General features: G+C 32.7%; 1 protein-coding gene across 1 annotated transcript; it reads left to right on the top strand.

Annotated features, from left to right (window-relative positions):
* Positions 1–1,362: 1,362 nt before the first annotated feature.
* On the top strand, positions 1,363–15,104 carry LOC115449421 (ras association domain-containing protein 10). Its single transcript, XM_037447012.1, has 5 exons — positions 1,363–1,398; positions 13,827–13,968; positions 14,267–14,391; positions 14,817–15,034; positions 15,095–15,104. The coding sequence occupies exons 1-5, from the start codon at positions 1,381–1,383 to the stop codon at positions 15,102–15,104; spliced, it is 513 nt and encodes a 170-aa protein (XP_037302909.1). The 5' UTR covers positions 1,363–1,380.
* Positions 15,105–15,192: the final 88 nt, after the last annotated feature.

Here is a 15,192-nt window from a genome sequence, read left to right on the forward strand (position 1 = left end):
AATTCATGGTGACAGTGATATGTTATGCCGAGTAACAAAGGAAGGCGTATGGCTGGGAAATGTTAAAAGCTTGCGTGATTCGACTGATATAAATGATGCATTTGATAATAGAGATTGTCAGTATCTGTCATGGTTAGTGAGGAAGCAAGTCACACGCATTTTTGTAAGCTGGCAAAATAATGAACAAGTCGATTGAAACCATAATTGGAATTTCGTGAATAACAATCACATAGAACCAGAAATTTCTCTTATTTTATGTTTACCTGTCTTTGTTATAAAATAAAAAGCCCAAAATACTCTTTCATTTATTTTTTAATTAATTAAGGATATTTCTAATCTTCAGTATACAAAATTACCTAGTTTAGGAGAGGTAAATTTTGGACATGCGGCCTCCACCTCCCTCGACCCTATGCTATGTTGAGTTTTGGTTGCTAAGCAACAGAAAGCAAATATAGTTGTCATTACCATAAAAGCTTTTGACGGAGCTTTATAATTCATGGGGTCTGTATCAGGAAATCACCGATTGAGGGTAAACAGATGGAAGCCGTGAAAAGTAATTTATTGATGGCTTTAACGATTTTGTTTAGTCATTTACTAGTATTTTTAATGTGGCCTTTTTTAAAGTTCTATCGAAAGTAAAGATATGAACATTAATTTTGTCATTAACCTGAAAGGGGAGAACATACTGTTTTATAAGTAATGATAGTTCTATATTGTTCTGATGTATTGCGAAACACAAAATAGCTCTTCATTGATCCTCAAATATAGTAGTTCAACAATAGACAATTCCTTTAAAGCATTAATAACATTCCTGCTATCACTAGGAGTCGTGAGAAACTAATATTTCTTCAAAATGATGACTATGATTGCTGATTCACCACGAGAAACATACAGAACAATGAATATTTCATCATCTACGAGAATTAGTTAATAGAAACATTCTGTTTCCAATGCAGACGGTTTGGCGTGAACGAAAGCAATTAACATAATACATATACATGTGAGGCTTGGAATGTTCTAGACGCGTTTGTCTATCTAGAATTAGGAGCTGTGGTATACGATGTACCCTTCTCAGCCGTTGTCTTTGAAATCAAACATGACATGATTAATTGAGGATATTAGTACTAGAGCCAATGTTTCTAAAATATTTCTCAACCTAAATTAAGAAGCTAGGGTAGATGGCATGGGATTTAATACTTTTTCGAAAGCTAGATGCACGATCTAAGATCTTAAGATAATTTCGCTCACGTAATTTCGCTCATGAAAAAGCAAATCTACCCTTCTTTTAATACGTGGATTCATATATATTACTTTTATTAATTTTATTTCAAATAGAAATTCAGTGCAATATTGTTTTGTTACAGATTTTGAAGTCTATCGATGTTGTCAACATATGAGGTGGGTTATTTGAAATTTTGAAGTTTCTTTAATAAATAATTAAGTTAGTATCGAACTTTCTAGTAACTAGAAGAAACATATATTTTTAAATTAAGAAAATTAGAAACGTGATATTATTCGTGGAAAATGGTTTAAAAAAGCAATGGAAGTTTAATAGGACAATTATTGTATTAGGATGAATAGAGGTAGTAATGGGTCAAATTTCTTTTAAAGGAAAGATATTAAATAGATTCTATAAATATCTGCCGGTTCAAGATTGATTGAATTTTGTGTAGCTATAAGATTAACGGATACCCGCAAAAATATTGCACCCAATAAAAAATCAATGTTGCCAACGCTCAAGTAAAAACCTCGTGACAGTTTTGGTAGTTAGTCACGGTGAGCCGGCGGTTCGCCGCAAATCACCGTATCATCTCGGTGTTACCGTTAATCGTAATCACAGTAATGCCAAGCTGTGATGTGGTTTGACAAACATTTTCACAAGTCATTGCTATGATGGCTGTCAACCAGAATTTGGCGGCACTGCCGATTTTGCCATTTTACTTGCCGCTAAATTAAGTACATTTGGTTTTCGCGACATAATCGGCTTAGTACGTGTATATAAAACAGAAAACTATGTTCATCAACATACAGTTGTTTTTAAAGTTTATAGCGCAATATGCAGGGCTGTCTTCATAGGTGGGTGCAAGGGGTAGCATGTCAATCGTTTAGTTTTTGGTGGCAAGACCAAGCTTAACTTCGTGCCCCAGTCCACGTTGCAGTCAATACAACCCTGATAATGTGAATAGTATTTACTGTAATAAGCTAATTTACAAATTCATTATAAACTACTCGATTCCAGATGTTCCCACTGGGAGTTAAGTTTTATTTCATTTGATTGTAATATTTATTTAATACACAAAATCACACTAAAATTACATTAAAGTAATACTGATTTAGCTGTATCCTTATTTCTATTTTGATACGGGGAACGTATTTCATTAGACTTATCTAAATTATTATCGGACTTAATTTACTCATGAAGGATCTGTAATACTAGACTAGACTACTAGATATTAGCTTACTAACATTTTTATTGTATATGCCTAACTGACTAATAATCTTACTTACTGCTTTAACTGACTAATTTTACTTATAGTTTTAACTGTCTAATCATTTTACTTACCTGCTACGGTAACTGACTAACAAATTTACTTATTACTTCAACTAACAATTTCACTCATTACTTCAACTAAAAATTTTACTTATAACTTCAACTAACAATTTTACTTATTACTTCAACTACCAATTTTACTTACTGCTTTAACTGAGTAACAATTTAACTTACTACTTTGCTCATTTACTAACTCATTTACCAATTAAGATTGTTAATGTGACTAATAAATGTCAGAGTACAAATTTTAAAGACTAATTAATCACTAACGAGATGAATGCCTAATTTTTTTTATTTATTTATTATCAATTTCATTGGAATGATAGAAGATATCGTGAGAAAATGTACATACATTTAAGGTTTGGGTTAAAAATTACGAGAAGTTGTATGAAATTAAATCATTTTCAAAGTACGTACATAATATGCTAGCGTGTTGGAGAAGACCTAACTCATTTAATGTTGTTTTGTCAACACAACAGTGGGCCGACGTAAAATAGATACGATTTTATAATTTTAAAAAATATTTTTTTGTATAATAATTTTACATCTTAAACTCAATATCTCAAGAAGCATCGAAGACCGAAGACTAGAAGACAAGTGACCATGCTGGACCTTGGCACTGGGAGAATTCACAGGAGTTGGTTATCATACCCGTGAATTTCCCGATGCCTCAGTTTAGTGTGTCAATATAAAAAGTTGAAGACAAGAATGTAAGAAAATCAGACATGAATACTACCATAATTTCTGCTACATCGAGACATTATTTTCGCGTAATTTTTTTTTAATTACTAGTGCCGCTATTTTGCCTTATGTAAAAATATTTCTTTGACGACATACTTTAAGTTCAAATCATGTTGTAATTTTATATTAAAGTTTTGTTATGTATTATCATTTATGTGAAAAACTTTACGTTCTATGAATCATTTAATTGTGCTAACATTGATATCGCTTTTTACATCCGGACAGACTTCCCATCTCATTGTTATAAGAAACGGCTAATTCCCTAGGGGGTGGGTGTGTGGGGCAAGTCAAAAGAACTGTGTTGAAATTATTTTAATTTAAGTATTACTATGTTTAAAGTTTTTTTGATATAACAGGGATATTAATATGAGAGAAAACTTAATTAATTATACGTGGTAGCTAGTGGTAATAAATATTAAGACTTACATACTAAAATAACATATTATGTCTAGTAACTTACTTTTACTACGAAGATATTGACAGCTCTTGCGTGCACCGAGCGAGTGATTCCACTCGTGGCTCTCGTATTGTAAAAATCTCTTACATTTTGTAACTATTGATGTAGATCTATAAACAAAACTGCATTTGATCCCATATAAAGCACCACATTAAGTGTTTAGTCAATTAATAAAAATATATCAGTATCATTTTGAAATAAAAAATATGCCTATTATATATTCTGTCTCATAATGATAGGCTTGCCCTTATCTCATCAAGCGAAAAGTGTTTGCACCTCTACCTAGCTCTTCGTGGCTAAAGGCGATATTAATATTCGCTTTTTGTTCTGGATTAAAAAGTGTCGCTCGCGTCCATAACTTGCGCCATTTAAGAATTAAGATGGAACAGTTACCGCGGTATTGTTACTGATTTACTGTTTATAATCATCGGTTATGCACTCGTAATCCATATGTAATAGATGAGCATTCCTTCGTGTAACGGTTGTTTATTGTTCAAACAATCAACACTGCGGAATTGTGTTGTTAAATTTTATTATGTGAAAAGTGCTTTTGATTTTGATATATTTATGATGATATATTAGTTTAGAGCTTGTAGTAAAAATTGTGTGACTAGATATGACTAACGGGGTAGAAATAAGTCAAGCAGTAGCAATAATCTTCTTTATTAGTCCTTGCGAGGGGCCATACTGATCTTATGACCTGAGTACTTATACTGAAAATAGGACCTCTATTTCAATTTAGCTATTCTGGTTATCGACCAATCTAGTGATTGCCTCTTCCCATAGGTATTTTAATGATATGACGACCTGTGAACCTGTCGCCATATGGGGTTCGAATTGTAATCCGATGCATGATCGCAAATTCGGCGAATTGAAAATAAATGAATGTGTACAGAACCATACCTAGGATTCTGGTAACCTTACTTAGCCCATAGAGTCAAGATAGGAAGTGAACGTATCGACATCGATAAAAATCCTGTCGTCGACCAAGCTTAGTTTTTTGTGCGCGCACTGTATGAGACAATGCTGGGACCCACCCTACCATTACTATCTAAGTACGCAATTAAGTACTGTTGTTAGATAAGGGCTTTAATGACGTTATAATGTTGTTTGTCCTGGCTAATAGGAGATGACTACTTCTAATTTTGCTATTTTTATATTTTTTTGCAGTAATTTTGTGTTTTTGTACCCGTGGGTCGACGACAACTCTATATCCGAAAAAAATACAAAAGATTACAATATGCTTGTTTCAAAAGTGTAGTGTAATGTTAGGTTTAGATTTGACCGTGATGTGAATATTATTATTTTATGACACAACATACAAAAGCTTGTTATTACGTTCCTAACTTTAATATTTATAATTACACATTTCATACTGTAGTAAAATTATAAAACGTACCATAATTATTAAATGTTAAACATAAAACACTCCAGTTATTTTTCAAACCACTTTATAAATCACCTAAAATGGCGGGAAAAAAGTGAATATCGATGAATTAAAGTGTTATTATGTAAAATCTAAGGTTAGTTCGGAATCAGTTCCAAGAACTCGTTGGTGGGAGTAATTTAGCTCGTGCCAGCAGACCTATAATTTCGATGCCGCCGTTTCTTAGAACGTTTCGTGTTAGAAGTTGAATTGTTTAATAGGTAGGCGCCAAGTCTGGTAGCTTTGTTACAAATTGGCTACATTACTCGCTAAAGGGTTCTTTTGTTATTAGTACTGAGTATATACTAAGTTGAATATTGTAAATTTCCGGAATAACATATAATTAAAGTAAAATTAAAGCCACTGACAGAAAGACAACTTAAGAAGTTACAATAACTTACTGCGGAGGATCTTTAGAAGCCAGTTGCGTGATGTTAAAAGCAATTATTTATTTTATTTAATCTACAAACTGCTTTACCTTTTTATTAAATCAAGAGTAATTTGGTCCGAAAGGATGCATCTGCTACCGATACTCGGCCCATTTTTATCCGCAAAGATTATAAACCTGCATTTCTTTGTTTACAAGGCTTGTTATTTATTTTTTGTAAGACTACACACAGATGTAATGGTTAGACAACAATCAATTCGTCTTAGTTGTGAGGGGAAAGAAATGTTTGTAACGCTCCATAATAGATATTTTGTTTGAAAACTAATTTATTTCGTTTCTAAACCTATCAAATTTAATTAAATCATAAATTTATTATTTGCCTACATCAATACCGTAGCCTCATTTTAAACTAGTCGAGGTTATTCAAATTCATATAGATACTTTATTATAGTTCACGCACGATAAGAGTATTACGTAAAATAATTATTTTTTGTAATTAATTATATTTTAGGAAAAAACAATTTACTTTTAAAATTTTCGTAAAAGTGGTCCATGCTTTTACCATAATTTTTACCCAATATGTTGGTACTTTTGCTGGTGGATCTTAACGGTCGTGTGTGGTGGATAATTTCGCACGTCCTTGCGTGCTAGCGGCTGCGCGGCTCCTGTCATTACGCGGCACTGAGTAAGGGCTCCTGATAATTTGCCTGTTACCCGCTCAGTGATGAGATTACATGCTTTCGTTTAATTTTATCGAGTTTATTTCAGATAGTATTTTTTTTGTCTAGGGAATCACGGTGATGAGTTGGATAAAATATAAATCGATCGGCTTACGATTGCCTATAACAGGTTTTTGAAAGGAATTTATAGTGTTACGTGATACTTAGGTTATGTTTTGAATACTTTCTTTAATATATAGCATTTTGAATAACAAGTGATGATTTTCAGTGTTACCTAAATTATATTATGGTCCGTGCTAAGCTCTTAATTGTATAAGAATAACACTAAAAATGTTTAAGGCTTTTTCTGCTAACTATCAACTATAAAAAAACATTCAAGATATGTCTTCTAAATTTATTATTAAATCTTTTCATATCAGAATTAAAATATTTGAATAACGAGAATAAATTGATAAATAGCCCAATAACTGATGACCGATTTAATACACTAACAAAAATCGCATAGGAATTTGATATGATGTAACAATTTACTAAAAATTACGTTGATAAGCATTTTCATCGATAGTATGTCGTGCACTTCTCTATCTGTCACCTAACAGCCAATCAAGCGGGGGGCGTCGCGCGAACAGCAGTACGCCTATAATACACTCGGAGACTACTTCATTTAAATTTGTCTGTTGACGTTTGAAATACACTATTTCCCGTTAAAATATACAGAAAAGTCTATAAACAGCTGCTGAAGCTAATGACTGTTGGAACGGGTTTTAGAATAGACATGGCAGCCCTGAGGATCAGACATAAAGCGGATTTTCTTCTTTTCCTAATTGAACTATTTAGATACCGTCATTCTGTACTTTCATGATACATGTACTAGCGTTCTTTATTTGTTCTATGGACTGTCATCATAATATTATGTTCTTAGGATCATTCTTCATAGACCTACGATGATCTTTTACGTTCGGCCGCTGAAATTATAGAGAGAAATTAGAAATTGTAGAGAGTAAATGATTTTAAAACGATCGTCTTTTCTTCCTGCAATCTAGTATAGTTTGGCTTTAGAAATGTACAGAACCTTGAGACAAATTATAAAAAAATATTTAGGCGATGTTGCACGGAAAATATTATAAGCGCAACCAATTAGCACCGTTAACACATTCAATATAGAACTAATTGTTTCTTTCCGTCTCCTTTTCGCATTAGTATAAAAAATCGCCGTCTCATTTCCACCACACCCTAACCCAGATAAGTGCTAAAAATTGTGAAATTGGACGCCGTGGCGCCAATACAAAGACTCTTTGTCCATTGTTTTGTAGTGAAAACCTACGCTCAATTTTACAACTTCCGATAATTTGATTGACATAAGTACGTAATACTTTTTAAATTAATACTTATGCCCTATTTCAAAATTGTTGATAATAATTTCATTATCCTAAGTAGGTATTACTTTTTAAATAAATTTAAGACCTAATGTGGGAAATTCCAGGGCACACGGCTTTACAAATTTGCTGGACTTAACCTACAGTGAATAAGTACTTCTGGCGTCAACTAACAGTACATCAGGGTAAATCGCAGGATGGGCAGTCCGCAAAATCAGTATAATGTATGTAACTCAACATTAACCGAACGAGTTACGGACGGATGCTACCGTTTTGCGCTCTTCCCCCAGGTAACTCGAATGGAAAATATAAACATAGTTAAGTGGCACGAAATAGGTGGTTATTTCTCACGTACTCTGATATAGGATATCGAAGTACAGTCCAGGGCGATTTAAAATCTAAATACGCATTTTCGCTCTAACGGCTTCTGGATTTCCTAAAAACTCTCAGCATTCTTTATTACATTTATAAGTCCAAGTATGAAGATTAGCCGATGAGCATTACAAATATGCAGTATAGATATTTTAATTTATGTTCAATGATACATTTGCACAAACTTTCCGAAAGAAAAATTCCGACACCTGAAATCAGTTTTTTTTTATCCACACGTTTCTCTTCGCTAAAAATGCAGGCTAAATACGTAGTTCATTGACGCACTTCGAAAGGGTTGTCAAAATCTCCATAAAATCGCATAATAACAAAATATGAAAAGTGTTTTTTCCACACAATCAGCTTACGTAACATTAAAATTATGTTGGCATACCCAGCGAGGCGTGGTACGGTCGACCCAAATGCCAAGGGGTAGATAGGGAATATATGGGGTGTAAAATTGGGGTGGAAGGGGCGAGGGTGATAACCCTAATGGGGGTAAGTCACGAACTCTATACTAAAATTGCCAAGCCTTTGAAGGTAAACACGTAAGCATTATTAAGTGTAGTTTGGCTAAAACATAAAAATAGTTATTCCTAAGCTTTGACGTTAGTTTGTAATTATAGATACGAACTGGAAAAAGGCAAATAATCGCAGCAAATTTTGCGCAATAAATGACCTGAGGGTGGAAAAGTGATGTGATTACATCATTTTCATAAAAAAAACCGTTGTTTTCGGATTTTAACGCGTTTCATATCAAAAATTCCTCCCGACGTTTTAGTCAACTTCATTTCCAGTAAATGTTTGGGTAATTTGCTAATGTTTACAAATCTGATTTGTATGGGTTGAAAGTCTTACTTAATTTCGTATTGTGACATCCTATTGCACTACATATAGAACAGTAGTCTCTAGCAGGATTCACCGAAAAGTATAATTTTCAATGATATTTGATGATTGACCACAAGTCACTCGAAATGACGATGAAACGTCGTTTTAAGTATCATACGAATGACGTAGCTATCTGTGAGGCTTATATATTAATTTAAGTATATTTTAGAAGTTTGAAAACGTTGATTTTTCGTTCAGTTCGCGTGAACTCATAAATTTAAATTGCTTCAAGAACACGCCATCCAACCATTTACATTGTTTTTTACCACAAAAGATTTTACAATCATTTTATGTTTACTTTTACTACATAATAAAAATACCTTTATTGAGAAGTACATATTGTGAACTTGTGAAAAAATATTTTTGTTCTATATACGCAGTAAAGTAATTAATAATAATTAATGAATTGTCAAGTCAATAATATTAGCAAAAGTTTGCAGGAATGTAATTGTCTATAGTGAGTTCCTACTTTAAAACTTATAATTAGTATAACTATTAAATACTTAATTATCTACCTGAAGCAAAACCTCATTTACACTATTTTTCACTCTAATTATTTACGTTGCGTTACGTATTAAATACCAGGAAAACATAAATTATTAACATACTTTCCGCTGAAAAGCACGAAACATTCGAGAATGGTATATACTTACTTGCATTTGCAGTAAAAGCCAACGTCGATAATGGTGTGGGGCCGCCAGCCGCCCCCAGTGCCAGGCGCGGGTCGCGGACGGGCGAACTTTGTTTTGTTAGGAAAGTTTACCTAAGCTTTTATGGGCGTTGGCTATAAAAGCTCATGCAAGTTTACTATGGGATTTTCCGAACACGTTCCGTACATTTTATAATAGATACGTCAGTCAGGAGTCATGTCTGCAAGGTGGATAATGCATTGTTTTTATTCGTTTTCATAGAATGTTGATCTCTAGGCGTTCATCGTATTGTCATTGTTGGATATTCTTATAACATTACAAGATTAGGTCTTTAATCCATAACTTTTTATAGCTTTGAATAATGAGACAAGCTTGACTAATTTTCTTAAAAGCTTAAATAACTTTTTTTCTAGTTTAAACATAGTATGCCGTCTAACAAGTTAAAAATATCGAATATATCTTGACTACTTACCGCTATTTTCAATAAACGATCCCAATCGATTTTGTCTAATCAGAACGAAGTTTTTTGACATGCTTTCAAATGAATTATTTGATTGGTTCCGTGTCGGAATCGGATTGAAGATCGGGATTGGGATCGTTCATTGAAAACTGTCATTTTATAAAAAAAAAAGATGTTTGCGAGTACCGACTTTCATATAAGTCTAGTATTTAAGATTTTGCATACCTTTTACCTAATCAATTACTGTAAGGCATTCTTCTCGTAAGCTGAAATTACATGTTTGTTGGCACAATTTGGTACTTACTTAACTATTTAATGTAAGTCGCAGTGCAGTCAGTGTGGATTCTTTTTTTCTAAAGTGTATGTATGTTATATGAAGAGAAAATATAGGAAATTTGTTTTGGAGAGACGGTGTCTTATTTACTGATGAACCCTTGTTCCACCGACAATAGTTCTGTTGCCGAACATTCAAGCGGTGTGTTTGCCCAAGATCAATTAAATCTTATTAAGATATCTATTAACGCACTCTTAATAAAATAATGACCCATTCCAAAATTGCCAATTTGTGGGAATCGTCAAACAACCAACTTCTGTTTGCGACCATAGTTTTTCCCTTTTTTTTTCATGTTATAGGTTTCATTTTTTACCTATCTTTAATAAACTCAATTTTAAAGCAACTTCAAAAAAGGCAGCAATCAAAAATTAGTTTTCAGACGACTGCCACAAAAATAATTTTAAAATAGGTCATTATTTTATTAAGAATACCATTATACCTTATATAATGAATAAGGATAGGATAAAGTACCAAATGCAGTTTCCATTTTTGGTATTTCGTATAAAAACCATGTCTTGATTAGTTCTAAGTCACTTAAAAACGTATATTTAATTGATATAAGAATATTTCTTTGACGGACCGTGTTTATCACAAATGAGTTTTTTGCCAACAATGGACTTTTATTTAATTCAAAATAATACGAAATGAGTTTTTTTTTTTTTTTATAAATATTAGTAATTTTTAAATTAACAAGGAGCAAAAAACATTAAAATTATTTTAAACCTTTAATTTTAAACAATAAAAAGTATAAAAGGGCAATTCTCTGAACTACAAAAAAACTGGTTTTTTGTCAGATAATGTATGTTTTTTGGTCATTTTTAATTATATCTATATTTCATATTGTACTTATACTAGTTTTCTACTAAGGCCTATTCATATTTTTTTATATAATATTATAATATTCCAGTAAAAAAAAATTAAACATGCAAAATCTCATTCATATGGCGCGTCCACACGTCCAACTTACGATTTTAATATTTTATAATAAAAAATTTACAATACTTTAATTAATTCAAAGTAGCTGAATCGATACTTAAACTATGCGCCCGTGATTTACCATTTATAGTGGATTAATTAGTAAAACAAATCGTATTTACAGAAGTTTTAAAAATGTCCAGACGTACTTGCATAATTTCTATGGCTCATGCTTTCGCCAAGTACCTGCAATAACTGTGAAGACATATCGGCCGAAATGTTTCGGCATATCTTTGGTGATAGATGCCGCCGTGCTAGAGTGAAGTAAGAATGTTCCTATGTAACGTAAATAGTGAATTATACACGATAATATCAACGATTCTGGCTTTTGTAAGGTACGTTTTCTAATTTTTATGATCGTATTTTATTTAATTTATATTAACACAATACTCTCTATAAAATACCACCGAGGATCGAAATAGTTTTAAAGTTCTTTAATGTATTTGTTACTTGTGAATTCTGATAAAATTAGACGGGAGATGCATTTTAGTGCTTAAATCACATTTAGCTGGGTCTAATTATTCTGGATTTCTCTGGCGAATTTACGTCAGATGAATTAGACAGGGGCCAGCTAAATTAGAATTTTAAACAGGATTAGGTTTTTTACTTTATAAAAATTGAAATATTATCATTTCATATAACATGAAACGGTTAGCAGAAAAACAAGATATAATTGGATTAAGACTATCGAAAATTTATGGAAAGAAAAGCAAGAAAAAGACTGACTTAAATATCTTAGGCATAATGCTGATAAAAAGCAACTCAGTATTTCAAAAATGTCACCAAGAAAACAGAGAATTCAAAGAAAAAGATAGAGATAAAATTCCAAGGCTTACTATTTAAGGAAAACGGGAACAGAAGAAAACGGCTCAATTGCTAGCTACTAATACTCCTCTTGAAAGTACATGTGGATCTGATGTTGAACGCTTTCAAGAAAATAAGAATAATATTGTATTGCCATCACATTTAATTATATCTGACGAGACATATATTCCTAAACTTGGATCACTCGTTAATTAAAAGTCGACAAGATTCATCTTGTCCGAATTTAGCGCAGCGTCTATTAACTGTTCGCAAGTTGAGCTGTTGCGGGAATTCTTGCTTAGACGAAGCTATTTTATGTCCTCATGATAATCATCCAGGTTTTTATATCCTCCCCCCTCATAATATTAGTGTGTATGTGGTACCATTAGCTGAATCTACAAAGGAACTTAGCTCATTACGATAACTAGATTGCCCGAATATTCTTTAAGAAAACGGTTATGGTGCGTCTGTACCTCCAGAATCAAATAAAATCTGTTGTTAAATATTGACTGATATTGAAGTTTAGCCTGCTAATATCACGTTCACAGATAATACACTTATAAAAAATAGAAAATTAGAAAAAGATGACAAGCCAAAAAAAAAAATTGGAAAAGAAAATGCTACGACAGAGGACTTGGATTTGCCAAATTATAATGATGAAACATTTGAATTTTAATGAAAAATTTCGAATATTGGCTTATAGCGAGACGTCTTTGATAATCATGCTTTGAACATTTTTAATTGGTTGAATATTATAATTAAATTGCAACAAAGTTGCTACCTTAATAATGATTATTTCAATAATATGTTTTTTATATTTCTACCAAAAAGTTATCTAATAGCCCCGAAATGAAATCGTTCTTATGTGATTGTGATGATAACATTTATGAGGACCTAATTTTCTTAAACTTGTTTAGGAAATTAGCCTGAGTCAGTCTTAGAAATATAATATAGTACATCTAATATAATTCTCAAAAGAATACTTGCCTCATTATATTTTAATAAAAAAATTTAAATTGCTCAATTGATTATGTTTATGATTAATTTATGATTATGATAAACTTATTGATTTATTTAGTTATTTTATAGAACATAGAGAAAGTGTCTGTTAAAGAAACTGATTACTATTTGCAGGTTTTCATTTGATGTTCAGTTTAAACTTTTAAACCAAGTTATTAATAATTATGATATTTATAATAATTAATAATTATAATATTTATAATTATTGATAACTTATTGTAATCTTTTGATTATAGAGGACAAAAGTATGACATTGTAATTTTTTTCATGGTTTTACAAATTTAAATATGCTACCATTCTTATTCACCTGTCTTGATCTCATTTATCTGATAATTTAAATTTTCAATGAGCTATATTTCTTCGTCTTATTGATCAATTTAAGGGCCTTTACCGTTATTATATTTCTTTAAATTATGTTTTTAATATGAACTAAGCAAATCATTCAAATATTAAAAAAAAAAATGAGCCAGGTTAGTGATGCCAAAACCTTGTTTTTCGGAGAATTGCCCAAAAGTCTTCTCCTATTACCAGTTTTAGTTTGATTAGATTATCAAATTGAAATGTAGTTTTTCCGCAATCAACCTTTCTCGGGAATTCAATTTCTGTGAAAAGTTACAAACAAATTGACCCAAATATCCTCATGAAACGTGTCGAATCATCTCGAGGCACCTTATACCCTGGATTAAATCAAAACATTGTTTATCCAGGTGACCATGGAGGCGTCGTCTTCGGACTACAGCGATGAAGAAGTGGGCGTGCTGGCTCATGGCCAGAAACTGTGGGTGAGAGGAGTAAGATCCCACACCACTTGCGCTGACATAGTGAGGGCATTGCAGGACGCGCCTGAAGGTACTTCAAATTTAATACAAACGCTTTTATCATATTTTACTATCATAAATGACTTTACTTAGATCTACTGGATATAATAAGACAAAACTAAGAAAAACTAAACAATACTTTGTAATTCAAAGAGTTGGATGGTGTTTATACTGTTTATAGGCGGTCGTATCGCTTACCATCAGGCGAATGGCAAGCTCGTCTAGTCATTCATGGCTATATATATATAAAAAAAAACTTAGCGTAGTTCTTCAAACTGGCAATATTGTTGCTGGTTTTGATTAAAGTTAATAAAGGTATTTATTTTCAGCTGGAGGATTAAGTGAGCATGGGGAATGGGTGCTAGCAGAGCGGTGGCGAGGCGTAGAGCGACCGCTTCCACCAGATGTTCCAGTCTTGCATGTTTTGGCAGCGTGGGGGGACGCACGGCATGAGGTAATACTCGCCTCTATCAATCCAATTCATCAAATGTTTTTTATTTTATAACTTTTTCGCTATTTAAACTTGCATAGATAGAGAGAATAAGATACATCATAGGTGAAATACAAGTTCCACTTGCAAATAAAGAAATTGAAATATCAGTTAAAGATGTTTTTGGAAACGATATTTAAAATACTAGGTACCAAATGTCTGCATTCCAAATACTTATATCTTAAATAAGTCACATCTATGTAAACTATCACCTGTTTTGTCAGTTTTTAACATTAAACGATTATCAGTACGCTTCTCAGAATTAAATATTTTTGCCTATGGATATGCATTTATTCTAGGAAATTAAGACGTTTACCTATTATATTTCCCATGCACATCTTGGAAAAGTCACATTTCAAGGAAACTTCAAAATTGAACCTTTCTTACAGGTGCGTTTATCCTTACGCCGCGTGTCAAGCGGCGGCGAGGATGACTCAGGGAGGGACAGTGATGGGGGCAGCCGGGGAGGGGCGAGGCGGAGGAGGCGGAGAGGTGTCAGGGCGGCCACACCGCCTCCTCGAGCGAGGAGCGAGGACCCCGCAGCCAGGCTCGTCTCCATCATACAACACCAAAGCAGGACCATACACCAACAACTCGACAAATTAAGGTTGGCAATATTGCTATGTCTTTGCCCAATGTCTTATAGTATTAATTGTATATTAAACAGTTCATACTAACAATAGAATGTGGATATTACAACCTCTACAACCTCATCTTATTAATTATTTTTTGTTATTTACAGAGAACAAGAAAACTTATTGACCA

The sequence above is a fragment of the Manduca sexta genome, unplaced genomic scaffold (assembly GCF_014839805.1).
Source record: "Manduca sexta isolate Smith_Timp_Sample1 unplaced genomic scaffold, JHU_Msex_v1.0 HiC_scaffold_52, whole genome shotgun sequence".
NCBI lineage: Eukaryota > Metazoa > Arthropoda > Insecta > Lepidoptera > Sphingidae > Manduca > Manduca sexta.